Here is a 25,869-nt window from a genome sequence, read left to right as displayed (position 1 = left end):
AGCTTATCACTCCAGCCCAGCGCTGATTGCACAACCCCAGCAGAACTCCTGCCTGTGGGACTGGGCTCCCAGGGCTTGGGAGATGGACCTGAGTGGGCTTTCATGGATAAAAACTGGGGTTTTTGGTGCTGAATTGTTCAAACAAGGTGTTGGAATGAAGCTGTGTGAGCGTGGCCTTGGGTGGATGGTTTCTCATGGAATATTTGAGTGAAACACTTCACTTCCTGTCCCTCTGCTTCCAAAAAAATAATATATATATATACATATCCTTGAAACTTGGTTATTAATATATTAGTTATTGAAATCAGAAAAGGTTTTTCTTCAGTGAAGGGGCTGAAGTAAGTTTGGCTGCATCCCAACCTCTTCAGCGCTGGTGATTGTGCCAGCAGTAAATCTGCCTGGGTGAAAATCTTTAGGAGTGATCAGATGCCAGGATAAATATCCATTTAAATACTGTCTGCATCTCTGTATGCATCCAAACAAAATTGGATTTGTGCTGTCTGAGCACCTGAGGTGAAGAAATAAATCTCCCTGCGTGGTTTAGCTCGCACATCACAGGTAGACAGGGAAACTTTCTGGACATGCTTCCCCTTCTTCTCATCTCTACCCTCAAAAAAGGGTTTTTTTCATGCTTTTAATGTCCATGTCAGACAGATATTTGTGGCTTTTCAGTTATAAAATGGTTAATGATGCCTCTGTCAAACGAAGTGCCCGTGGCCCCAGGGCAACTGGAGTTTGTGGGAGGAATGATGTCAACACAGGACTCCATCTAAATAATTCAGCCGAGTACATTCATGGCAAAAGTGCATGAGCCAGTTGGATGAGTTTTTCCCTCTCAGTCACTGATGGAAAGCAGGAGCGTGGTGCTTAGGGGTTGCTCTGGCTGTAAATCCTTGTCTGGGCCCTCATTAAAGGTCCCATCATGTCCCATCTGTGTGACACCACGGGCCAGGTTTTTGTGCCGCGTTCCCGTCCGGCCGATTGTGCTGCGTCCTCGTGGCTGTAATTAGCGGGGCTGAGGAAGTTTTCACTGGGATTTACTCCTTGGGAATCAGCCAGCAGGTGCAGAAGGTGACAGGGAAGGTTTGATAGGAGTAAACTGGCCGGTGGGAGGGTCAGGTCTCTCGGAAGATTCCAGAAGGATGGATCAGCAGGAGGTGCCACGTTGGACTCGGGGCACTGCTCCTGGGTTAATCTGTACCTGGAGCAAAGGAGGCAGTCCTGGTGTCCCTGGGGTTTTTTTTTTAATGGTACAAACAGGAAAACCCACATGGAATATGCTTCATTATAACCCTAATGCTTACTTCCTAATTCTTTTCTTTTCCAGTTCGTTTTGGAAGTGGCTCACTGCTCAGATTGCACGGATATCAAGAGGTTAGTGCATTCCTCATTTCCTGATGATGTGTTTCCAGCTGGCTGTAGTTGTCATAGAAGTGCAGCAAAGGCAGAGCAGAGGGTATCAAACATTTATTCCCCATCCCACCTTTGCCTTGTGGAGTGTTCCTTTGTTTTCCACATCTCTCATGGCTCTTTCTCAGTTGGATTTTTTTTTTTTTTTTAATGGTTTAATTCCCTGCTGGAATACTGGAAAAGACCCATCCCTGGAAGTTTCCAAGGCCAGGAGCAGCCTGGACTGGTGGAAGGTGTCCCTGCCCATAGCAGGATGAGATGAGATTTAAGTTCCCTTCCCAACCCAAACCAGTCAGGGATTCTCTGACCCTGTGGTTTTTGATTCTCGGAGTTCCCTGCCTTTGTCTCTAGGTTTTGGGTCTGCTGTGTGGGGTTATTTTGGTGGTTTTTTTTTCTCCTTTAAGTGACTCCTGCAGCTTTGTCTGAGGTGGGAGGTCCTGCAGCTGGTGACTCTCAGAGTCCTGTGCAAACAGGGAAGTCAGTGCTTAGAGCAGAACTGTTTTGGATCCTGGACTCAGGGTTCTGCTCTCACCTTTTAACGTTGTGTTTCCCATCAGTGAACCTTGCTTTGTCCTCCTCCTCCTCGTCCTCCAAGGGCAGGTATTCACCCCAGGTGTGTTTTTTTTTCCTTTCCTTTGCCCCTTACAGTGTTGAGAGCCCAGTTTGGCGGAGCCATGGAGGAATCTTCAGAAGCCAACAAAAGCCTGGATGCCAATGCTCACTCTCGCTTCATCATTGGCTCCGTGTCAGAGGATAACTCTGAGGATGAGACCAGCTCCTTGGTGAAACTGGATCTGCTGGAGGAGAAGGAGAGATCTTTGTCCCCTGCGTCCGTCTGCTCCGATTCCCTCTCGGACCTGGGCCTTCCAAACCCTCAGGATGGGCTGGCCAGCCACATGAGGTATGGATGAGTCATTCTCCAGGCTTTTTTACCCTGTCAATTCCTAGGATAATCCAAAGGTTCAGGTTTATAGCTTTATTTGTTTGGCTTCAAATGTTTTTGTTGTGCTAAGACACGCGCTGAGTGTTTTATTTCTAAATGACCTCTTGGTCGTTTGTCTGCATCAAACCCTTCCATTTTCCTTTGGTTCTGCTGAAATATTTGTGCCTAAATTCCTTAAGCACCTTGCTTCTTTTGTCCTGGCTCTCAGAAAATGCAAGTGTTTTCACTGAGATACTTAAAGTTTTCACTTGTCTGTGGTTTTTCTGGGCCCTGTTTGTTGAGAGCAAGAACAATAGTTGCTTATTTTGTCTTTCCATGGGATTTGCTGCTTTAAACATAACCAGAGGATTGGCAGTGGGTAGGATCAGTGGCTCCATGCTGGAATTTTTTTGGTTTGGATAGGGAAAGTTGTGATGGTTGTAGTGAAGATTGGAGTCCTGCAGTGTGGTGATAAACCAAGATTTAATGTTGGTCCCTTCTGCCTGAGCTCAGGGTTGGTCTCAGCCTGCCCCACTCCTGCTTCTTTGTGAATGAACCACGAGCTGGGCTTTTGAGGTCGGGGTGTTTCCTTGTCCAAAGGTCCCTTTATTTTTAGGTGTTGCTGATTTGCATTCCAGTAATGGGATGTGCCTGGTGGATTTTCCCTGTTGTGCTCTGGGCACTTCTCGTGTACAGATCAGTGTCTTGGTGCCTGGTCAGTCTGGCTTCACTCTCCCGTGTATCCTTCATTTGTTTGCCATATCCCAGGGGCTCTGCTCTTCCTGCCTGTGCCATCCCATTCCAGGAACACCAGGACAATGTGAGTCCCACTCCAGTTCCTGCTGGACAATCCCTCCCTGCCTTCTCTGTGTTGCTCTTGAAGGAGTGTTTGATTCCAGGAAGGTTTTCTGACCAGTGGGAGATATTTACACAACCAGCTAATCCTTATTCTTGTGTTTCACTGGTTTCTTTGCTTGTGCAGGTTAAGGAATTGTAATCTTTCATCTTTCCTTTTTTTTTTTTTTTTTTTTTTTTGTGGCTCCCTCCCCACTTCAGGGAGAACACACAGTGCCAGACTCCCAGTTTGGGGCAGAAGGGGGACATTGGTCTGTGCTGGACAGGGCTGTGGTGGCCAGGCTGCTGGGCATGTTCAACCAGCTGGCACTTGCACAACAGATGCAAAACCTTAAAGCAAATTTACAGAGGGTTACCTTTCCAGGGCCTGCCAGCTGCAATCATTTGGCAGCACAAAAGGTAATTTTGAAGCAGGAAACTGTGACTATATATATATGTTAGGAACAGAAGAAATTGAATGAGCACCTAACCACAAGTGTGTAAATGGACAATATCAGAGCAAGAAACTTCCAGGACAGTGGCTGGCACCAGAGAGCCCCAGTGCAATAGCTGTGCAACCTTGGGCACCTCTGTTGTAACCTGCTTACTTTGGCAGTCCCTTTGGGGAGCACTTGACTTTTGAGTTAAATTGGAGAGAAATGCCAATTCAAATAAAAAAAAAGTTACAGCATGATGGGCTGTTTTTCTAAGATAAACTCAGATGAGCTGAAATACTTTTCAGGATGGTTGTCCCTTTCATCAGGAGATTTCTAAATCGTGTTTACAGATGGAGAAACTGAGACAAAGACAACAGCAAAGACAAGTTCAACAACTTGCCTGGAGTCACTCTGTGGCAGTCAGTTCATGGAACAGAGGTGCTCTTCCTTTTGGTGATCACAGAGGGAAATCCACAGGCAGCTCTGTGCACTCTGACACAAGGTGCAGGTCCAAGGGAGCATATCTTTTGGAAGAAGCTGCCAAAAAAATCTTTCCATTTGCTGGTGATTTTCCCACAGGATTAAAATAGAGATGGCTCTTTCTTTGAGGTGAGGGGGCAGTTCTCAGGGAACAGTTATGATTAAAATACAATTATGATTAGGATTTCCTCAGCTGCCAAAGGGCAGGTTTGTGTGACCTTATTGACCTTGTGAGGTGTTTGTGCTGTTGCCAAAGACACTCTTGCTGGGACAGGTTGTGCACTCTGGGCTCTCCTGCCACTGGACATCTGTGGAGACCTTCAGTTGTGCCAGCTGGCTGCTGCTCCCCAGGGTTGAGAAATGAACTGTGTGGATCATCAGCACCTAAAAATTGCTGTGTGGGGACAGTACCCACACAGACTGAGTGCTCAGAGGGTCTTTGTTGCGTTTTGCACCTTTAAATAATAGAACCAAGCCTGCTGTGTTTTCCTTCTTTCTGCCTGTGCTGTCTCTGAGTTCAGAAGTTTCCATCAGCACTTCCAGCCAGTCTTGCTGGGGTACAGTTTTCCTTGTGGTGAGCTGTTCTAGAGTTGCTGTGCTCTTTTCTGAAGTTTTAGTGGCAGATTAAATAACTCCATAAATGCCACTTGCAAAGTACTTCAGGCCCATCTGTTTTGGTTAATGAATTGTTGCTGATTATTGCTGAATTTTAATTTCTAGCCAAGATGGTATCTCGTATCAAATTCTTGTTTAAAATAGAACAAAACCTGGATGTCTTCTGGTATTTGTACATCAGGGCTCTGGTTTCATAAGCAGTGACATGGGTGCACAGAGTCACCTGACAATCCACTTGTATCAGCTGAAAGCCAAATTTTTGGATGGAGTTCAGCTGTTACCTCATAGGAAGCCCACAGAGTTTAGCTCCTTGCTCCTAACACTGGCTGGACTTCCCAGTGCGTTGTCTCCATAAATTATGGGGATGCTTAAGCAGAACTAATCATCTGCTAAAGGAAATTTGGACAAATGCCTCAATTTTAGCCTGGACAGTAGTGGCTGAGCATGCCCAGCCTGGCACTGGGACAAGGTCCCTGCTTAGAAACCAGCCCCAGAGTGACTGCACAGAGTCCTGAACGTCATGAAAGATCCTTTTGAGCCTCTCCTGAATGTAAAAAAAATTCCTTTCCAGTGTGTGGCTGGGAGGTTGCACTGTGGGGCATTGATGCTGTCAAGCTGTTGGGGCTGCTGTGGTTTTAGCCCAGCCGAGGGCAGGGAGGTACAAATGTGCTCTGAGGGTCTGCAGGGGTGCTCCACAGAGGATTCCTCCTCTGCTGCACGGAGTCCTGCCTGCTCCAGGCTGTCTGCAGGGTCCTCCTCTGGCTCTGCCTGTGCTATTCAGGTGATGCTGGAGGTTCTGTGTGCAAAGGAACACTTTAATCTATCCCAACCTGCCCATGGACGCTTCCAGGGATGGGGCAGCTTCTCTGAGCAGCCTGTGCCAAGCCCTCACCACGCTCACAGGGAAGAATTTCTGCCCAGCTTCTAATCTGAACCTGCCCTCCTTCAGCTTAAGGCCATGAACTTCATCCACCTGGAGTGAACAGTTGATTTCCTCCTCCTCTCTCTGTTGAAAGCAAAGGAGGTAGTTTGGACTCGTGGCTGTGCCTGGTTGGACTGATAACAGTAGGTGGGAATTGCAGCTCTTCTCTTCCCTGGAAGGTGCTCTGCTTCCTTCGAACACGTTCTATACCTCTGCATCCCTCTCAGAAGTTGCATTCTTATTTTGGTGTTGTTTTACTGCCTTTAACCTCAGGTAACAGAGGGAATGTCCTCTCTAAATTCAGTCGTGTGTTGGGAGATTTAGTGGAGATTCCCTGAGATACCACGGCGTGACAGCATCTCCCACATGCTCACTTACCTGATCCTTCTACCTGAGAGAATCTCTAACTTGGGGTGAATTAAATACGAGACTCCCCCACCTACCCCCTGACTGTGGTGTGAAAAGGTCCATTCTCTGTTCCTGCAGATCAGATCTGTTCAACACTTGGACTTTGCCAAAGAGCACGGGGAGGGCTCCCTGCCAGGGACTCCAATTCCACTCCACCCTCTGGTGCAGAACTATCTCGTGCTGCTCTTGTTGTAGTTCACTTTTATCTTGGTGCCAGGGCTTGACCTGGACAGCGTTGGGCTGTCTGCTGCTCTAGGAACATGTGGAATTTTATACTTCACGAGGATGTAAAAGTAAAAGGTGGTACTTTGTAGGTTTAGGCACTGCAGTGTGGATACTAATTTGATTTAAACTTGGCTGTTTATTTGGATTGATGCTTGGATTCAGTGGGTATTTTGAGTGTCAGGGTGTTGCTTTTGGGCTTGCAGTGAACCTCAGTGATTTGGGCTGTGTGTCCTGGGAATGGTCCCGTTCCAAATGCACCTGGCAGGACAGATATACAGCCAGGTGTGTGGTTAGGAAAAGGAACTTCTGGCAAACTGCTGGCACTTGGTTATTTTAGGAGGAATCCTGGCAGCTTGTACCTGTTTGGGCTCTGTGAAAGTTCCTGCTTTAGGCTAAAGACCTGCCTGGACTGCTGCTGGAGTTCTGTGTCAGCATGGAAGGGAAGTTATTTACCAGGCAGTGCAGGGAGGGCTGCTTTTGTTCTGTGCTGCATCCTTTATTTAATTTCCTGAAATCCTGAGGCTCAATTCCTTGTCAGAGCTGAGTCAAGTTTCATTTGTTTTGACCTCTAGGTGAAACCCTGGTTTTGACAGTGTCTGTGTTCAAGCCAATTCTGGCTCTTTAAAGCAAGGGCAAAGCTGACAGGGTGCAGATTGCTGCCTCCTGTTACCCGAGGTGGAGGGAACCATTCATTCCAGCTGTGGAATTCTGCATCCCTTGCTGGACAGCATTTCTGCCTGTTCCTTCCCTCTGCCTTCCTGGGAAATCAGATGCAAGGGCAGAGCTAAAACTGGAGCAGATCTTAGGGAGGCTTCAGCTGCCTGAGACTTATCACCCAGATGGAACTGGAATTTGTGTTCTCCTCATCTTTCCAAAACACAGAGCCCAAAAGGATGGGGAGAGAGCTGCCCTTTCCACACCCTTCACGGGCCACATCCAGAGGGAAGCAATGCCCAGCCCTTGCTCTGGGGAGTCCGTGTGTGTGTGTGTGTGTGTGTGCTGCAGTCTGCTCCAGCACACACACACAGCTCATGCATCCCTGCCTCTGGAATCCACGGGAGCATCACCCACAGCCCCTGGCATGTGGCAGTGCTGGGATCAGTGCCGGCTCCTGGCTGGGATGTGCCTCAGGTACGTGGCCCTGAGGAAGGGTTTTCCCTTGCAGGCTGCAGCAGAGGAGCAGGCACAGCCCTTCCCTTTGTCTGCCAGCGCCGAGGAGGGGGTGGATTCCTCGGGATTGGGGATTTGGGGAGCACTGCCTGCAGGGAATGAGCTCTGGGGAGCCTGTGTGTGTGTTGGATGTGTGTGAGCCAGCCCTGGATCAGTGACACATCTTTGTGCACCTCGTTCTTGTAGGGCTGCTGCAGCAAATCGTGGCCATTGATTTCCCAGCAGCGAATTCAGACTTATTTTTTAACCAATGCTGAAGCTGCTCCTCTGGGTGTGTTCCTGCAGCAGCAAATCATGGCCATTTCTCTCCCAGCAGTGGATTCCTTTGGTGGAAGGCACTGGGAATGTCTCTGACAGTGCCACATTAAGCTGTGTGTGGATTTGTTTCCTTGCAGCCACAATAGGCAGAAGCTGTTTGGATTGGGGGCCGCAGGTGGGGTTTTGGGGAATGAATTAAATGGGGAATTTGTGAAGTACCTGATGATTGGGTAGTTTGAGATGCTTTTCCAAGAGGAGTTGGACTTTGATGATCCTTGTGGGTCCCTTCCATCTCAGGGTGTTCCATGATTCTGGTACTGAGTAAACATTCTTCCTTCCTCCAGTGATGTTACTACACCCTGCCACACTTTGCTTGTGAGGATATTTATTCTCCCAGCACATGGAGTGATCTCATCTCCATCTTCTAGGTGGGGAACAGGCACAGAAACCTGAAGTGACATGTCCAGGGTCTCCCAGCTCCCAGGCTGGTGTCCAGTTTGATCTGTCACCTCTGACACACTGTGTGCCTGCACAAGCTGCCTGTGACATTCCTCTCTGCAGCCCTGGAAATGCTGTCCCTGTCACCTCCTTGCCCCTCCTGAAAACCCCATATTGAATCCCACAAGGGGACTGATTTCCTGGGGTCTCAGAGCCCGCAGCTGGGGATGTGTCTGTGGGTGCTGCATCCCTGTGGGTGCTGCTGCATCCCTGTGGATGTTGCTGGGGGACATGGGGTGCTGTCCCTGTCACCTCCCTACTCCTCTTGAACATCCCATATGAAATCCTACAAGGGGACCGAATTCCTGGGGTCTCAGAGCCTGCAGCTGGGGAGGTACTCCTGGAGCAGCATCCCTCTGGGTGTTACTGCATCTCTGTGGGCGCTGCTGGAGGACATGGGGCACTGTCCCTGTCACCTCCTCACCCCTCCTGAAAAACCCCATGTGAAATCCTACAAGGGGACCGAATTCCTGGGGTCTTAGAGCCCAAAGCTGGGGATGTGCTCCTGGAGCAGCATCCCGGCGGGTGTCCCCGCATCCCGGCGGGTGTCCCCGCATCCCGGCGGGTGTCCCGCATCCCGGCGGGTGTCCCGCATCCCGGCGGGTGTCCCGCATCCCGGCGGGTGTCCCTGCATCCCGGCGGGTGTCCCTGCATCCCGGCGGGTGTCCCTGCATCCCGGCGGGTGTCCCGCATCCCCGCGGGTGTCCCGCATCCCCGCGGGTGTCCCGCATCCCGGTGGGTATCCCGCATCCCAGTGGGTGTCCCGCATCCCGGTGGGTATCCCGCATCCCGGCGGGTGTCCCTGCATCCCTCTGGGTGTCCCGCATCCCCGCGGGTGTCCCCGCATCCCGGTGGGTATCCCGCATCCCTCTGGGTGTCCCTGCATCCCTCTGGGTGTCCCTGCATCCCTCTGGGTGTCCCTGCATCCCGGCGGGTGTCCCTGCATCCCTCTGGGTGTCCCGCATCCCTCTGGGTGTCCCTGCATCCCGGCGGGTATCCCGCATCCCTCTGGGTGTCCCTGCATCCCAGTGGGTGTCCCTGCATCCCTCTGGGTGTCCCGCATCCCTCTGGGTGTCCCCGCATCCCTCTGGGTGTCCCCGCATCCCGGCGGGTGTCTCCGCATCCCGGTGGGTGTCCCGCATCCCTCTGGGTGTCCCTGCATCCCGGCGGGTGTCCCGCATCCCGGCGGGTGTCCCGCATCCCGGCGGGTGTCCCTGCATCCCAGTGGGTGTCCCTGCATCCCTCTGGGTGTCCCACATCCCTCTGGGTGTCCCGCATCCCTCTGGGTGTCCCCGCATCCCGGCGGGTGTCCCCGCATCCCGGCGGGTGTCTCTGCATCCCGGCGGGTGTCTCTGCATCCCGGTGGGTGTCCCGCATCCCTCTGGGTGTCCCACATCCCTCTGGGTGTCCCGCATCCCTCTGGGTGTCCCCGCATCCCTCTGGGTGTCCCCGCATCCCTCTGGGTGTCCCTGCATCCCGGCGGGTGTCTCCGCATCCCGGCGGGTGTCCCGCATCCCTCTGGGTGTCCCCGCATCCCGGCGGGTGTCCCTGCATCCCGGCGGGTGTCCCTGCATCCCTCTGGGTGTCTCTGCATCCCTCTGGGTGTCCCACATCCCGGTGGGTATCCCGCATCCCCGCGGGTGTCTCTGCATCCCTCTGGGTGTCCCCGCATCCCTCTGGGTGTCTCTGCATCCCTCTGGGTGTCCCTGCATCCCGGCGGGTGTCCCACATCCCGGTGGGTGTCCCGCATCCCGGTGGGTGTCCCGCATCCCGGCGGGCGCTGCCGGAGGCCGCGGGGAGCGGCGCTGCCCACTCGCGGCGTGTCCCCGCTTTGGCCGCCGGCCGTGGAGCCTCCGGCTCGGAGCAGCCGCCGTGCAGGCGCTCTACGGCTCCTTCGTTACGTAAGCTGTGGCTGCCGCTGGCGCTGCGCTGCGCTGCTCCGGGTGACAGCCGGGGAGGCTGGTCCCCTGCGCTGCGTCACCGCGCGGGTGACACTGCCGGGGCGAGCCGGGGACAGAGGTCGGCACATCTGGAGCGCAGAAGCCGCCCGAGGCTCCTCCTTTGGGCCGCGGGGTTGGCAGGGTTGAGGAGCCGCGTTGAGGAGCCGGCCCCGGCTGCGTTAATTCGGCATGGAGGAGTCCTCGGAGCAGAGTCAGGAGATGAGGTACCACATGCTGCAAAGGTAGGGCTCACACGTGTCCCTGCTGGAGGTGCCCACCGAGCTCTGTGGGTTCGTTTTGTCCTCTGCTGTTGGTTTTTGTGCCCGTGGGCTCTCCCTGCCTGCAGCCTGGGGACAGAGGTGCCGGTGTGCAGCTCAGCTGGGGGCTCGGGGTTGTTCCTGCTGCAGCTTCTGCTCAACTTCTGCCCCCTGTGAGCTCTGGAGGGTGGAAAAGCGTTTTGGAAATTCCTCCGTCACAAAGCGTGGCAGTGGTGTTAATAGGGATGGCAGTCACTAACTCAGCATTTCTTCTGTTTTGTTTAGAGCTCTGTGCTTCCTTCCCTCTTGTCCAGCTTCTACCTCATCTTATCCTGCAAAAAAAAAAAACCCCAAAACCAACCCCAACTCTTCTGTTTTGATTACAATGTGATTATTGATAAATAAACTTTATGTTCGTGGCATGCTCACAAATCAAACTGTTGTTGTTTATGTCCAAGTGCTTGTTGTGTCCTGGATGATGCACCTCAGGCTCTGTTGACATGTTGCCTGTAGCAATATCTTTGTGTCTAGTAATTTCGTGGTGGGACAGTTCATATTTAAATGTGTCTGCAAATTCTCACCTTGGGATTTTTATCTCTTATTATTATTTTTGTTGGGACTGCTCTCAATAAACTTGTAATGCATAAACCTCTCTCACTTCTTGGGCTGTGCTCCTTCCTTGCCAGGAAGAAAGACTCTGACCCTTAAATGCACGAATTTAGTATAAATTCAACCTTAATGACACATATGCTCTCTTTCTTTCTTGCTGGCTCCTGTCCTTGTATTCCCAGGCTGAGTTCACAGGAGTGTGAGAACTTTTGCTCACGGGGACACCAAGTTTGGTGTCAGTGTCTGGAAGTGGAGCTTACTGGAAAAAGGGAAAGTAAGAGGGGAGGGACCTGTGCACTCAGAGCTTGTTCTTTGCCTTTCTGTGGCTGTCAGCTCCCTGCTCTTCCCTGAGATAAGATACTCTGCTGGATGGAGTTGGCCTGACCCAGCAGAGCCTTTTCTGTGTCCCAGAATGTCGCTGGGAGTGGCAGGATTGCTCCTTGGTGAAGGGGGAGCTGTGATCCACGTGGGTAAATCTTCATGGGCCAGGAGGTGTTTTTGGGGGAATGTGAGGGGGAATCTGTGTGTTCCCTGGAACAGCAGCTCATTCATTCCAGCAGGGATGCTCCAGCCCTGGGGCAGGTGCAGCTCCCTGGCCTTGGTGCCTGTGATGGTATAAAAAAATTCTGTAAATGTGCCTTGGCTTCTCCTGGCGTTGTTTTTCCCTTTGTGCCCACCCCCAGTTGCTCTCTGCTGCTTCCCATCCCATTCCCAGTGGAATTACTCAATGGAGCAGCCCTTCAGCAGCTGATTAGGGCAGAGGTTCCACCCAGAGGGCACAGATCTGCCAGTGACCAGCACTGACCCCTTGGTGCCTTCCAGAGCTCTGAGCTGAGCTTCCCAAGCTTCCTTCCTGCAGGAGGGTTCTGTGGTGGTGCCAGGGGCAGGGAAAAGGCTTCCCTGTGCTCCTGGGATGGGGAACTCTTGGGGAAAACACAGCAAGTAAACTGTGGGGTGAGCAGAGAGGCTGAAGCTTAAGTGCAGTAAAAAGATCTCATTAATTCCCGAATTCCCACTCGTGCTGTCCATGGCAGACACTCACTGTCAGGAGCAGCTCTGTGCTTTTCCCTGGAATTTCCTCTCACAGGCTCAGCTTTGTAAACCTCAGCCAACCCAAGCCAAAGGGTGATCCATCCCTGTGCTGTTGCTGAGGAAGCTGAGGCAGAAAGAGGGGAAGTGGCTGTGCCATTCCCACACAGAAGGGCTGTGGCAGGACACGGGGCTGGTCTTGGCAGGCACAAAATTGGCTTTCTGTGTTTGTAGTAGGAGTAACGTGATTAATTTGTCCTCTGGCCCTCAGAGCTTTTGAGGAAGGTATTAAACACTGGAGTAGAGGAAAACTCTTGGAAAATGATTTCCTTAGCCAGTCTGAGTCTCTCATTTGCACCTGGAGATAAATTTGCTGTGCTTCTCAAGAGGATTTCCTTACAGAATCTGATCTTTATAGCTTGTTTTGCCAAAGCCAGCAATCAGTGTTGTTTCCAGCCTCTCTAGATGGATTGAAAGCAATCTGCTGGAGCACTGTTGTTGATGTGTTGGGCAGTGACAAGCAGCAAACCTGATTATATTTTTTCCTTTTACCTGATTATATTTTGGCATAGCTGGAATTTTTCCCAGATAACCTGAAACTTTTGCATGGAAACAACTGAAAAGTAGTTTAAAAGGGGTAATCCCTGTAAAAACTGAGGAGCAGACCATGAGGGTCTGGAGGAAAGGAGATATTCTGCTTGTCTGTTTGGGGAATGTGGTCAAAGAAGACTTGGACATTATTCACAAACTTTCTTTTACTGGTGTCCAGCTGCACTGACAGGTTGGTTCTGTCTCCCCCTGTTTCCTCAGGCCCAGCATGTCTGGTTTGCACCTTGTCAAGCAAGGCAGGGACAGGAAGAAGGTGGATGTGCAACGAGATTTCACTGTGGCTTCTCCAGCAGAATTTGTTACTCGTTTTGGAGGAAATAAAGTTATTGAGAAGGTAACTCCTTGACCTTTTTTAGCATATTACAGCTCCTCTCTGGAGCTTTGGCTTGTCTCTCTCTAAGGTTGTACATTGCAGATATGAAATTACTGATATTTCTGAGCTTGGAAGTTGTGCTTCCACCTGGAATCATTGCGTTTCCTTTTTCTATGTGATAAACAAACATCTCATTATTTCAGCTTAATGTAATAATAAAAAAAAAAGGAAGCAAAACGTGAGTGAACCAGAGCACTTCTGCAGGAGGATTTCTAGACAGATAAAACAAAATCCAGTCTAGATTTCTAGACTGGAAAAACACTAAGAGATGGATATAAAAATGCATAATAATTTGATTTTGAGTCCTTCTGCTCTTTAATCCAACCAAGGCATGACACATTAAAGTTTTATGGTGAAACAAGAGAGCTGCTCACTGACTTGACAGATGGGCCACGAGCTGGATGCTGGCTGAGGAAACTGCCACAGCCCAAAACTGGGCAAAGGAGCCTGTGGAGGGGAGAGGGAGAAAAACTTCTTTCAGGATTGGTAATTGTTTTGTGCTATTTAGACTCTATTTCATCCCAGCTTCTGATGCACCCAGGTCCTGATAGCAAACAATGGCATTGCAGCAGTGAAGTGCATGAGGTCCATCCGGCGCTGGTCCTACGAGATGTTCAGGAATGAGAGGGCCATCAGGTTCGTGGTCATGGTCACTCCTGAGGACCTCAAAGCCAACGCAGGTGAGCTGGGGGAGCTGGGGAAAGGTCCCAGCCTTCTCCTTGCACAGCCCTGGGGTTGCAAAGGGTGGGATGTCCAGCTGGTCTTGGCAGTAGTGGGATGTTCTGGAGCAGGTCAGCTCTGTGAGGAGCAGCTGAGGGAGCTGGGAGGGTGTCACCCTGAATTTTCTTGCATTTTGAGTGTTCACATTTTTGTAGTGGAGATTCCTACATAGCTTCATGTAAAAACTGTGTATAGTTTACGTATTTCTCCTCTGGGAGGAGTTTTGTGATTGATGGTGATGTTCACCTATGAGGTCGAAGAGGTGTAGCCAATCTTTTGACTTTTGATGAAGTGATATATATCTGAAGTCAGAAAAATTAAAATAGAGCTTTCCTGCTTGACTCTCACTGCCTGTCTTGTTCTTTCGTGTCCCTGATGGCGACAGGAGGGCTCAGCCTGGGGAAAAGGAGAATTTTAGGGCAGAATTTTAATCCTGTTGTTAGCTTTGCAGCCTGAATGGCACCTCCTCTGTTGTTTGCAGAGTACATTAAAATGGCAGATCACTACGTGCCCGTGCCAGGAGGACCCAACAACAACAACTATGCAAACGTGGAGCTCATCCTCGACATTGCCAAGAGGATTCCAGTGCAGGTGAGAAGTGTCACACACACTGAGCAATCTCCTCTCCCTCAGTAAGGAGCTGTGCCTGGGGACCAAGGCAGGACAAAGCAACTGGAGTTCCAGACCAAATTAGCACCCTGAGGCAGCACGTGTGACAGTGCAGTGGCTGTCCCAGCAGGAATATCTGCAGGACAGGGAGGTTCCTTTGCACTTCCCTGCACCCAGCTCCTCCTCAGCAGCTTGCTGCAGCAGCCTGCTTGCACTTGTCTGCAAGGTGCAAGTCATGCTTTAAATTCAGCACACCCTGAAGCTCAGAGGCTGCTCTGGCTCCTGGGTGTTCTGAGGCTGTTTTCCACGAGGAAAAGAAAGACTTGGAGTGTTTGCACGTGTCTGTTTCTGCTCACTTGCTCGATTTATTCCAACAAAGAGCAAATTGTTTCTTTTCTCCTGCAGGCTGTGTGGGCTGGCTGGGGCCATGCATCAGAGAACCCCAAACTGCCAGAACTTCTCCACAAAAACGGGATTGCCTTCATGGGTGAGGAGATGGGCTGTTCATCTGATGTCTAGTCTTTGGTTGGAGGTGGGGATGTTTAGGGAGATAGAAAATCCTGGGTCCAAGAAAGAGCCATGAGGAGTGGTCTGCAGGGCAAGATGGATGAGCTGTTCTTTACAGTAGTTCTTGTATGGAAGAAGGGGAAAGTTTTCCAAAATAGCCTTGAATGTTGAGATAAAAGATCAGGGAAGATTCCTGTTAAACCAGATGGTCCCTGATCCCATTTTAAAGAGGGTTCAGTTTCATGGGAAGGGTGGTGTTTTTTCCTAAATCAGAATTTCCCAAGTGTCTGACACCCCTTGTGTCTCTCTCATGCATTGTCTTTGCTCTTTGCAGGTCCTCCCAGCCAAGCCATGTGGGCCTTAGGAGATAAAATTGCTTCTTCCATCGTGGCTCAGACTGCTGGCATTCCTACTCTTCCTTGGAGTGGCAGTGGTAAGAAGGAAATCGTCCTGTGTTTATCAAGATCATCCTAATCTTTTTTTTCCCTTCAACATGTCTGGTTTTTAAGAAGCTCAGAAGTGTGTTCCAGGAGATGTTCCATCTGCTCAGGGTTTCCCATTTGTGCTGTTTGCCCAGCACACCAGAGAGAAGCCTTGGGGGCAGTGACATTGGGGATGGAATGAGCCTGGAGATGGTGGGAGAGGTTGGCAGAGTGCAGAGGAGGACAGAGAGAGGGGAGGAAATGTGCAAGAGGTTGTTTCCTAAAGAGCAGCTGATGCTCACAGGCCCACCTGGTACACCCAGGGCCTGGAGACCCCTGGGCTAGTGGAAGGGAAGTTTCTGGAGGTTTCTGGAAGTTTTTTTACCTTTAGTATTTCCCACAGAAGGTGTCCCTGCCCATGGCAGGGGCTTGGAACAAGATGATCTATAAAGTCCTTTCCAACCCAAACCATCCCATGGTTCTGTGTCGTTTTGGAACCCATACTCTTCTTCCATGGAAATTCCTCAAAACACTGTAAATAACAGCCTGCTCCTCACAGATAAAAGGAGGAGCATATCCTGGATTGGAGGAAAACACTTGCTCCCCAGAGATGGGGAATGTCTGCTTCCATTCCGAGGGCTCCCAGCCTGGTTCCTCAGGCAGCTGTGGCTGTGCCTCGTGTCACCCACATCCCACAGGAGGATTCTCACAGCCTGGCGAGCACAGGGGGCTCAGAGGGTGCTGTTTGTGTCGCAGGCCTGCGGGTGGACTGGCAGGAGAACGACCTGCAGAAGCGCATCCTGAGCGTCCCCCAGGAGCTCTACGAGAAGGGCTACGTCAAGGACGCCGACGACGGACTGAGGGTGGGTCTGGGGCTCTCCCAGGGCTCAGGGAGCTGGGGCTGGGCTTTCTCCTCATGGCACCACAAACTGCAGCCCCAGAGCTGCCTCTGGCAAGCTGGGAAGTGATCGTTCAGGGATCTTTTTGGCCCCGGCCTGCTGAATTAGGTGGGGATTAATGGGGAGAGGCAAAATACAGGGTGAAGGTTGTGTTGCTGTAAAAGCTGTCGTCTAGTTTTTGTTTAGTGCTGGAGGAAGGTGTTTTTAGTGAGGACCCACAGCCTCACATGACTTCATCTTTCAAGTTTTCGCTTGAGGAAGAGTTTTAGAATATTTCCTGGTGCAGTACAGGATTTGGAGTTTTCCTTTGCAAAGAGCAGGAGTAGGGATATGATTTTGCCATGTCACTCAGCTTAATGATTTTCTGTGTTATACAAAAGCTTTTCTGTGAGTTTGTGGATTTTGTGGCATGGAAGCAGTGGCAAGAGATTTTGTGTTCACTTGGAGAGGTCAGAGCTCTCTGTAATCACAAAATCCCTGCTGATTTTTCCAGCTACAGGCAATCCCTCCAATGGGATATTTGGTTTCTATCCCATTGGTTGCTAACTAGTCAGATAGAAGCTTGGCTGTGAATCAGCAGAGAAATAATGATCTTTTCACTGGATTCTGCTGCCCTTTTTGTACTTACCCTGTTGTTCTGCCCATCTTTCCAGGCTGCTGAGGAGGTTGGATACCCTGTCATGATCAAGGCTTCTGAAGGAGGAGGAGGAAAAGGAATCAGGAAAGTGAACAATGCAGATGACTTCCCCAATCTGTTCAGACAGGTGACCTTTCCTTCTGTTCAGGCTGCGGGTCTGTGACACCTCAGCGCTGACCGCCCATCTCACACCAGCTGCTCTGCCTGTCCATTCTGTCCCTGCTGTAGGTTCAAACTGAAGTGCCAGGCTCTCCCATCTTCGTGATGAGGCTGGCCAAGCAGTCCAGGCACCTGGAGGTGCAGATCCTGGCAGACCAGTATGGCAATGCCATCTCCCTCTTCGGCCGCGACTGCTCCGTGCAGCGCCGGCACCAGAAGATCATCGAGGAGGCTCCAGCCTCTATTGCAACCTCAACAGTCTTTGAGCACATGGAACAGGTGAGAGTGTGGCTCTGCAGCTTTCCCCCTGCCCTGGCCAGGCTCCAGGAGCAGGCAGGACTTTGTGTTTTTGTTTTACATCACCCAGAGCTTTGCGTTGTTGGATGTTTCAATGGAGCAATGTGGGGTTGTGTGTCTCGAGCTGCTTAGTGTGGGCAGCCACTCACATTTCCACACTAAACCTCACCAACAGCTCCTTTCAAAGATAGGACAGGGGAGGGAAGTGTGTTTTGAATGTGTGTTACCATATTAAAAGCAAGTTTCAGGTGTTGCAGGAATTGCCTAATGTTGAAAGTAGCAAATATTTGCTTCAACCTCTGCCTTCTGTAAATTGTAGCTGGAATAAGTTGGAAATCAAAACTGCTGTGCTACAAGCTTTTCTCTGAGCAGGTCTTGGGCCTGTTACAAGTTTTGGGGAATGCCAGCAAACATCTGAAGTGGGTGTGGTGGATGAGCAGAGACAGCAGGGGTAACTGGCAATGCAATATTCCTTTTTTTTCTGTGTGCAGTGTGCAGTGAAGCTGGCCAAAATGGTGGGATACGTGAGTGCAGGCACTGTGGAGTACCTGTACAGCCAGGATGGCAGCTTCTACTTCCTGGAGCTGAACCCACGCCTGCAGGTGGAGCATCCCTGCACTGAGATGGTGGCAGATGTCAACCTGCCAGCAGCACAGCTCCAGGTGAGCACAGAGCATGGAATTGCTCAGCTTTCAGCGAGTTCAGGAGTTGTTTGAGGTTCCCCAAAGCCACGAGCGGACCCCTCAGAGATCCTGTAGAGAGCAGTTGTTGATGTGTTGTGGCTTGTCAGTCCTCTGTGTGTCCCCCCAAACTCCTGACCCCAACTTTCCACAGTCCCCTCACACCTCATTAAGACTCTGTATGATTTTTCTACTTCTTTTTTGAACTCTGTCTGTAAAAAATACCCAACTAATGAACAGGGCAAGTGGGTTTTTGCTCCATGAGGATGCAGCCAGCAGCTGGTTCTGCAGGTTGCTCTCCCCACAGTTTATAATTGCAAAATTCCACAGTTTCCTATAACCAATTAGGGCCCTTGTGTCTCACTGGGACCTCAGTGTATTTTTAACAGCCCTAATGCATGCCCATCCTCAGCTGACCTGGCACTGCCAGCTTTCCCTGGAGCCTTTTAATCAGTCAATGGAAAATACTGGCTGAAGGGCTTAAGGTGGATATTACACTGAGCTGACTTGTCAAGGGAAGTGTGAACATTTGTCTGTGTGAGGAGAGCAGCTTAGTGGTGGGCTTTTTTTAAAAATTATTATTATTATTTTTCCTCCTTAGATTGCCATGGGGGTCCCCCTGCACAGGATCAAGGACATCAGGGTGATGTATGGGGTTTCTCCCTGGGGAGACACAGCCATTGATTTTGAGAACTCAGCCCACGTCCCCAGTCCCCGCGGCCACGTCATCGCTGCCCGCATCACCAGTGAGAATCCTGACGAGGTGAGAGCTCAGCTTCTGTGCCTGGTGCTCCCTGTGGGCTCTGCAGGGCCACTCCCTGCTGCTGCTGAAAATGCTGGCAGCAAATTGAACAGATTCTTCCCTTACCTCACTTAGACCCTGGTTAGACACAGCCTGGATTTGTTATACCGTGTTGCAGCACAAAGAAGTGCTCTCAGAGCCTGCAGAACCCTAATTCTGCATTATTCACCTTTTCTTTAGGGCCTAGAGCAATGTCTGTGTGTCTTTACAGGGGTTCAAGCCCAGCTCTGGCACGGTGCAGGAGCTGAATTTCCGCAGCAATAAGAATGTCTGGGGCTATTTCAGCGTGGCTGCTGCAGGAGGGCTCCATGAGTTTGCTGATTCCCAGTTTGGTCACTGCTTCTCCTGGGGAGAGAACCGTGAGGAAGCCATCTCGTAAGTCAGAAATGTGGGAGAGCCTTGGGAATGGCTCGGGGTTGTCCTCTTTGATCCAAAGTGCCACGGGAAAACAAGGCTCCTCACTTCTAGGAGCTGCAAGAGAAATTTCCCTTTCTTTGCCTTGTTTTCCATTTTGTGATCAGGCTTCTCATCCTGTCTTGCTTTGCAATTCCACAGTGTTGCACCTACATTTCTACACTTTTTGCTTCATTTTCTTTCTTTTTCTTCCTTTCTCTTTCACCCCTGCCTTGTGTACCTGCTGCTGGGCTATGGCACAGCTACCACAGTGTGAAAGCCCCTCTTTAAAGCATCCAGGTGAAGGCTTCTAACAGGAACAAATGTTGCTAACCTGACTTACCAATGCTTCAGGATGGTTTGTGAACCATGGAGTGTCCTCTGTGGTGTGGGATTATAAAGCACCTGGTCCTAAGGCAGAGCTGTCTGACCTGTCATCCACATTTTTCATCAGAGCCTTTCCCCAGTTCCACTCTGGGTGGGGTGGATGCCACATCTGTCTGTCTGTCTGTTGTACACCCCTGACATGTGCTAGGGCCCTGGGTGATGATAACAGGGGGAACTCCTGACCCCACTGAGCTGCTCTTCACACCAGCAGCAGGGAAATTGATCTTCCCCCATTCCCAACCATTCCTACAGGATCCTGTGCTCCTCTGCTCTGACCTTTCCTGTCTGGAGCTGCAGCTTGCCTGCTACCATTAGGATGGGACAGATAACAGGGCTTCTTTCCCTTTTCAGAAACATGGTGGTGGCTCTGAAGGAGCTGTCCATCCGAGGGGACTTCAGGACCACTGTGGAATACTTGATCAAGCTGCTGGAGACAGAGAGCTTCCAGCAGAACCGCATCGACACGGGCTGGCTGGACAGGCTCATCGCTGAGAAAGTGCAGGTGCAGCTGCTTCCCCTTGCAGGAACACACGTGTGGCAGTGAGCAGGGGAGGGGATGGGTGCCTGCTGCTGCAAAAAGGGGTTAGGAGTGGTGAATTTCCACTTAATGAATGAACATTTTCAGTGGCATCGCATCTTACATATATCGAAATCCTAGGTCGTCCCTGTTGGAGGGAGAGTTGGTCTTAAAGTTGTCCAGAAAAGCACTGAGGCCAGTGTTGTGTTTGGAATCCGGGGCTGATGACAGTGGAAATGTTGTTGGAACCTCGAGATTTCATCCAGGCAGGAGAAAATGGAGTTTTAAGGAGTCACAGAAATAATGGCTTCTGTGTAGAGTTCACATGGCTGCTACACTGACTTGATTTTAAAGAGAGATGAACCAAAAATAGAGCTGAGACTGCTGATTCTTGTAGCTGGGCTGAGGCTGGAGGAGGTGTGACTGTGTCTGTCCCCTTTTTTAGGCTGAGAGGCCTGACACCATGCTGGGGGTGGTGTGTGGGGCTCTGCACGTGGCTGACGTCAGCCTCCGAAACAGCGTCTCCAACTTCCTGCACTCCCTGGAAAGGTAAAAGTGCAAGCTGCTCTCTAGTAATTACTCCTGGTGTACAAGTTCTCTTCAAGTCCAGTCCAGGAATGCTCAGGGCTTGTTATCTGCTGACTGTTCCCTGGCCCCAGGGAGCTCTTTATCTGCTGAGAAAACTGGCAGGTATCTGCATCTCCTCGGAGTCTCCCCTGCTGTCTGCACTGATTGCTTTGGTTTCCAGCAGGAAGGAGCTCCAGGAAATGGCTCAGAAACACGGAGTTCTTTCTCTGTGTGCTGCTAGAGCAGCATTAGGGAATCTTGAATCCCCCAGGGGTGAATGGGAAGGAGAGCAAAGCTGGCCTGTGTGGCTGGAGGGACTTTGTTTGACTTGGTCAAACTGATTCATGTCTCTCCTAAGAAGAGACTCTATAGAAACCTGCTCCCATCTCTCTGCCAGCGTTTCCTAAAACCTTGCATTAATCTCTGAAGCCCTGTAGACCCTTGCTAGTCATTTGGTGGCTTGTGGAAGATGAGTTTTGTTTTGTTCTTCCCTTTCCAGGGGCCAAGTCCTCCCTGCTCACACGCTGCTCAACACGGTGGACGTGGAGCTCATCTACGAGGGAAGGAAATACGTGCTGAAGGTACAGTGTGGGACCCACCTCCTGCCTCTGAGCTGGACATGGCTGTGTGTGCTGCTCTGGCCTCACCTCTGCACTCATCTCCACAGGGAGTTCTAGCTGAGCAGGGTTTATTTTCCCTGCTTTAGTGGGTGAAGAAACCAGCACGGCCTCCCTTATGATAACACCCCTCATTGTCCTTCCATTGCAGTGTCTCTGTGAACATTTCAGCCTCTTGCTCTGAGGAGGGTGAAAATCACATTGTTGCAGGCAAAGATTACTGCAGCTTGACCAAAGCTTCCAGCTGATTTTTCTGAGCATGTAGGTCTCCTCTGCTGGGGTTTTGACACACCAACGTGACAGAATTTGCAGCAATTTTCCCCCGTGGTGTTGCTTTTTTGCTGCGTGCAAAACGCCATGTTGCAAAACAAAACATTTGAAAGTTAGGAAATATTAGACTTAAGGTTGCCTGTGCAATCTTCATTAGCTTCCTTGGGCAGATCTGTGGTGGTGAAGTTTTTAATGACAAGACCATAGGCTGGATTTTGCAGCGGTGAGGATTCTGCACCTCTGCACCCGCCTGGGTTAATCTTTGATGAGGAATAGAGGCATTGAGCAGCAGCTGAAATGTTCTTTAAAGGATTTACCTAGCTTCAAGTAGGAGCTCTGAGGTGGAGGCTGGGATAGGATTCCTTTCTCCAGGGATCTCCAAGGATCCCTTGTTGCTTTCCCTGTGAGACAATTTCTCTTTTTTCTCCCCAAATGATCTCCTCCATTGTGCAGTTCTAGTACACGACTGTGACTTGTAAGTAGATGAGGGTGAGAAAATCAAATTGCACAATCAAACCTCAACCATCAGTGCAAAAGTGTGAGAGGATTAAATCAACATTCATGGACAGCATGGTTCTGATGTCTCTTGGCTGCTGTGTCACAGAATCCCAGACTGGTTTGGGTTGGCCCTTGTAAAAAGTCTCTCTCTTGTGGGCTCCCTTCAAGCATTGGAAAGCCACAATTAAATCACTCCAGAACTTCTCTTCTTCATGCTGAACAACAATCCCAGTTCTCTCAGCCTTTCCTCACAGGAGAGGTGCTCCATCCCTCTGATCAGCTTGCTTGCTTGCCTTTGTGACCCCAATTTTTTTTCCGTGACATCGAACACCTCCGTTCCTCTTCATTAATTCCCGCTATTGCAGCACTTGGAAAACTCCGTGCTGTGGCAGCCCAGACACTCGATGCTGTGTTCAATTCACTGGGTAATTCCCATCCCTGTGGGCTTGCAGGTGACCAGGCAGTCTCCCAATTCCTACGTGGTCATCATGAACAGCTCCTGTGTGGAAGTCGACGTGCATCGCCTGAGTGACGGGGGGCTGCTCCTCTCCTACGATGGCAGCAGCTACACCACCTACATGAAAGAAGAAGTGGACAGGTAGCAGCCTGTACAGCTTCATGTTTAGCATTTACACAGCCAGAACGAGGTGTGTTTGTAGCTTTCGTGCTTGCCAAAAGATCAGCTGGGAATGGAATTCCCTCCTGGAAAGGGTTTATTAGGTGCACCCCGGGTGAGTTTTAAGACAGAACGGATCTTTGCTACTGTAGAAGAAGGATCCAGCTGTGTATTACATCCATATTCCTCTGCTTGGTCCTTAAAAGTGACTTTTGGGATTATAAAAACAAAAAAAAAACCCAGAACCTGAAAGTTTTTAAAATTCTTGGAGTTCCACGGCTGCTTTAGAAATAAAGACAAGTTCTACTGTTTCAGTGCATCCCCTCAAAATTTCCTGCAAGGATCGTAGCAGTAAGGGCAGTAAAGGGCATCCCCAGGTCTGGAATGTGAACTCTGCCCCTTCTGCTGTGTTATCTTCTGGGAAAAGTAATGAATCTGCTCAGGAGGAAAAAGAATTTAGTGAACCTTCTGGGTTTGAATCTTCACCTCTCAGCTGACTGTCTTCCCGTAGTTTTGTTTCGAAGTAGAATAGGGAAAGGCAGACTGGATTTTCCCTCTCCCCTGCCTTCCCCGAGGAATTCTGTTGTTGATGTGTCCTGTTCTTCCCCAGGTATCGCATCACCATCGGGAACAAGACCTGTGTGTTTGAGAAGGAGAATGATCCCTCCATCCTGCGCTCGCCTTCCGCTGGGAAGCTGATCCAGTACGTGGTGGAGGATGGAGGACACGTGTTTGCAGGCCAGTGCTTTGCAGAAATTGAGGTAAAAGTCTCAGAGAGCTGCTTTGGCTGCCCAGGGAAAAGCTCAAGGGGGAGGGATGTTGCATGCTTTGGGACTGGGAGTTGAGCATGAGGGATAATTCAGAGTATTTCATTTACAAATTTTAACCTGAACTACAGCGGGAGTCATCAGTGAGAGTGACGGGGTGGGCAAGAAATTCCTTAACAGCTGAAATTTGAGTTTTAATGACTGTACACCAAGTGATGAGCAAAATTTCTCAGCAGTGAGACCATGGTTATCACCTTCCTGAGATTCCAAGGGAAGGTGGGATCCATGTGTTCCCTAGATAGGGTGAAGAAGGCCTTCTCCTTGTAGTACTGACACAGGGTCAGGATGAAGCAACAAACTTCATCCTGGTTAGCTGCTCATTTATCAGGTCGATCCCCTAAGTTAATAAGTGTCACTCCTCCCTTCTCCCTGAGAAGTTACTTAACTCTTACAGAGGAGGAGGATGAGCAATTTTTGCATCACAGTGAGGAAAGCGCAGGGGGTTGTGTAGGAGTGTGTGGCTCAAAACAGATTTGAGGGAGGGGAAGGTGTGTGATAACAGAGGGGCAATTAAACCAGTTGGGGACAATGTGTAGGAGAAAAATATCAAGACAGAGATCCAGCTCTTTTATGTAAGTGCTTTTGCACTGCAACAGGTCATGGCTAAGAAGGCACCACCCACACAATCCCTGTGGCTCCCAGTGGTGTAGAGCAGAGCAAGGGTAAAACCAGACTGGCTCCCCCATACCCAGCCCTTCTGCTCCAAAGGCTCTTGATCCAAGGAAGCATTTCTGTCTGGGAAGAGCTGTCTGAGAGCTCTAGAAAGTGATGCTGGTTCCCTCTGCTTGAAGTGAAGGTGTGGCTGTAGCCTTTGAGAGCAGCCTTTGGAATGCAGCAGAAAATTGTCTGCTTTGTTCATTGTGCTGAGTGTGGGACCTTCCTGAGTCTGTTGGTTCAGGCAGTGTCAGCAGTGATATTCCTGAAGTTCCTGCTGTGCTATTTTCTGGCCAGTTGTTTTGTTCTCCCACTCACTTTAGTGGCTGAGTTTTGTTCCCAACATCTGTGCTTGGAAGTTTTGGGAGCACCTGAATGCCAGGGGTGCTCATGCAGGTCTGTCTGTGGTGGGACACTGTCTGCTGCCTCCCAAAACTAGAACCATTTTGGGGCACATGGAGCTGAGTGTGTAACCTGTTTTCCTTGCTACAGGTGATGAAAATGGTGATGACAATAACAGCAGGAGAATCAGGCTGCATCCACTATGTCAAACGCCCAGGGGCAGTCCTGGATCCAGGCTGTGTGATTGCCAAGCTCCAGCTGGATGATCCCAGCAGGGTTCAGCAGGTGAGGAGTTGCAGAAGGCACAGCTTTTGTGGGGTTTTAATGCAGGAGTGATGTCGAGAGTGGTACAGGATGAACCAGTTCCCAGTGAACCAATTCCCCGTTTGTGCATTGTACTGGAATTGTCACTTCACTGTTTATTTGTCTCAGATGAAGACTGGGGATTGAGATTTTTCTCTCTTTCTCTGATTCAGGCTAAACTAACCTGCTGCTCTCTGCTTAGCTCAGTTCTACTGTGGGGATGTGTCACTCAACCAAGCACATTTCCCACTCTGGGAATCCTTGCAGGTTAAACCTTGGCTCCATGTGAGGGTAGCTGGCTGCTCCCCCAGGCTGGTGCCCCACAGGAGGCTCAGTGAGGCTGTTCCTTGTTGCAGGCTGAGCTGCACACGGGCACCCTGCCCCAGATCCAGAGCACGGCGCTGCGGGGCGAGAAGCTCCACCGCATCTTCCACTACGTGCTGGACAACCTGGTCAACGTGATGAATGGGTACTGCCTGCCAGAGCCCTTCTTCAGCAGCAAGGTACCGGGGGCCTCTTCTTCCAGAGCCAAAACACAACGTTTCTGCAGCTCAGGGAAGGGTTGGGCAATTCTTCTGCCACGGGGCAGAACCCATGAGATGGGATGTTGGACGTCACCCCTCTCCTTTTTCCCCGTTCTTGTTGTTTATTCTCCCCTTCACTCTGCCTTGTCTGTCTCTAGGTGAAGGGCTGGGTTGAGAGGTTGATGAAGACCCTGAGGGATCCATCTTTGCCCCTGCTGGAGCTTCAGGACATCATGACCAGTGTTTCTGGACGGATACCACCCAACGTAGAGAAGTCCATCAAGAAGGAGATGGCCCAGTATGCCAGCAACATCACCTCGGTCCTCTGCCAGTTTCCCAGCCAGCAGGTGACCAACCACACTTCATAGAGGGATAAAAATTGGTTTGTGTTGGGGCAAAAAGAGAAAATTCCTTTAAATGATGTGGAGGGTAATTGAAACTGAAAGTGTGTTTGAACATGGGGTCCCCATTGATGAAACATAATTGTCTGTGTCACTTCAAGGCTTGCCTCTGTACCTGTGCTGAAGGATCCCTGTTCCCTGCTCAGTACAGCTTTAACCAGGCACTTTGGAAACACTTTAATCTATCGGTGCTCCTATGGGCTTTTATTTGTTTTTTTCCATGTG

At 50.4% G+C, this 25,869-nt stretch overlaps 1 protein-coding gene across 4 annotated transcripts in view; it reads left to right on the top strand.

Annotated features, from left to right (window-relative positions):
- Positions 1 to 25,869, top strand: part of ACACA (acetyl-CoA carboxylase alpha) — a 103,010-nt gene that overhangs the window by 3,299 nt on the left and 73,842 nt on the right. For 2 of the 4 annotated variants that reach the window (XM_066333555.1, XM_066333554.1), the window contains exons 1-21: positions 1,294 to 1,374; positions 2,059 to 2,311; positions 12,825 to 12,957; positions 13,538 to 13,676; positions 14,198 to 14,307; positions 14,731 to 14,812; positions 15,167 to 15,265; positions 16,011 to 16,117; positions 16,807 to 16,917; positions 17,019 to 17,228; positions 17,738 to 17,908; positions 18,528 to 18,689; positions 18,940 to 19,103; positions 19,860 to 20,010; positions 20,471 to 20,574; positions 21,092 to 21,173; positions 22,430 to 22,575; positions 23,204 to 23,354; positions 24,567 to 24,701; positions 25,076 to 25,222; positions 25,402 to 25,590. In XM_066333555.1, coding sequence (XP_066189652.1) covers positions 2,085 to 2,311; positions 12,825 to 12,957; positions 13,538 to 13,676; positions 14,198 to 14,307; positions 14,731 to 14,812; positions 15,167 to 15,265; positions 16,011 to 16,117; positions 16,807 to 16,917; positions 17,019 to 17,228; positions 17,738 to 17,908; positions 18,528 to 18,689; positions 18,940 to 19,103; positions 19,860 to 20,010; positions 20,471 to 20,574; positions 21,092 to 21,173; positions 22,430 to 22,575; positions 23,204 to 23,354; positions 24,567 to 24,701; positions 25,076 to 25,222; positions 25,402 to 25,590 — 2,820 coding nt within the window. In that variant the 5' untranslated portion in view covers positions 1,294 to 1,374; positions 2,059 to 2,084. Of the gene's footprint in view, positions 1 to 1,293; positions 1,375 to 2,058; positions 2,312 to 10,308; positions 10,362 to 12,824; positions 12,958 to 13,537; positions 13,677 to 14,197; positions 14,308 to 14,730; positions 14,813 to 15,166; positions 15,266 to 16,010; positions 16,118 to 16,806; positions 16,918 to 17,018; positions 17,229 to 17,737; positions 17,909 to 18,527; positions 18,690 to 18,939; positions 19,104 to 19,859; positions 20,011 to 20,470; positions 20,575 to 21,091; positions 21,174 to 22,429; positions 22,576 to 23,203; positions 23,355 to 24,566; positions 24,702 to 25,075; positions 25,223 to 25,401; positions 25,591 to 25,869 lie in introns of those variants that run through there. The other 2 variants (XM_066333557.1, XM_066333556.1) reach the window with 2 other exon arrangements.

The sequence above is a fragment of the Sylvia atricapilla genome, chromosome 20 (genome assembly GCF_009819655.1).
Source record: "Sylvia atricapilla isolate bSylAtr1 chromosome 20, bSylAtr1.pri, whole genome shotgun sequence".
NCBI classification, from domain to species: domain Eukaryota; kingdom Metazoa; phylum Chordata; class Aves; order Passeriformes; family Sylviidae; genus Sylvia; species Sylvia atricapilla.
This window is presented reverse-complemented; position numbering and strand designations above follow the sequence as displayed.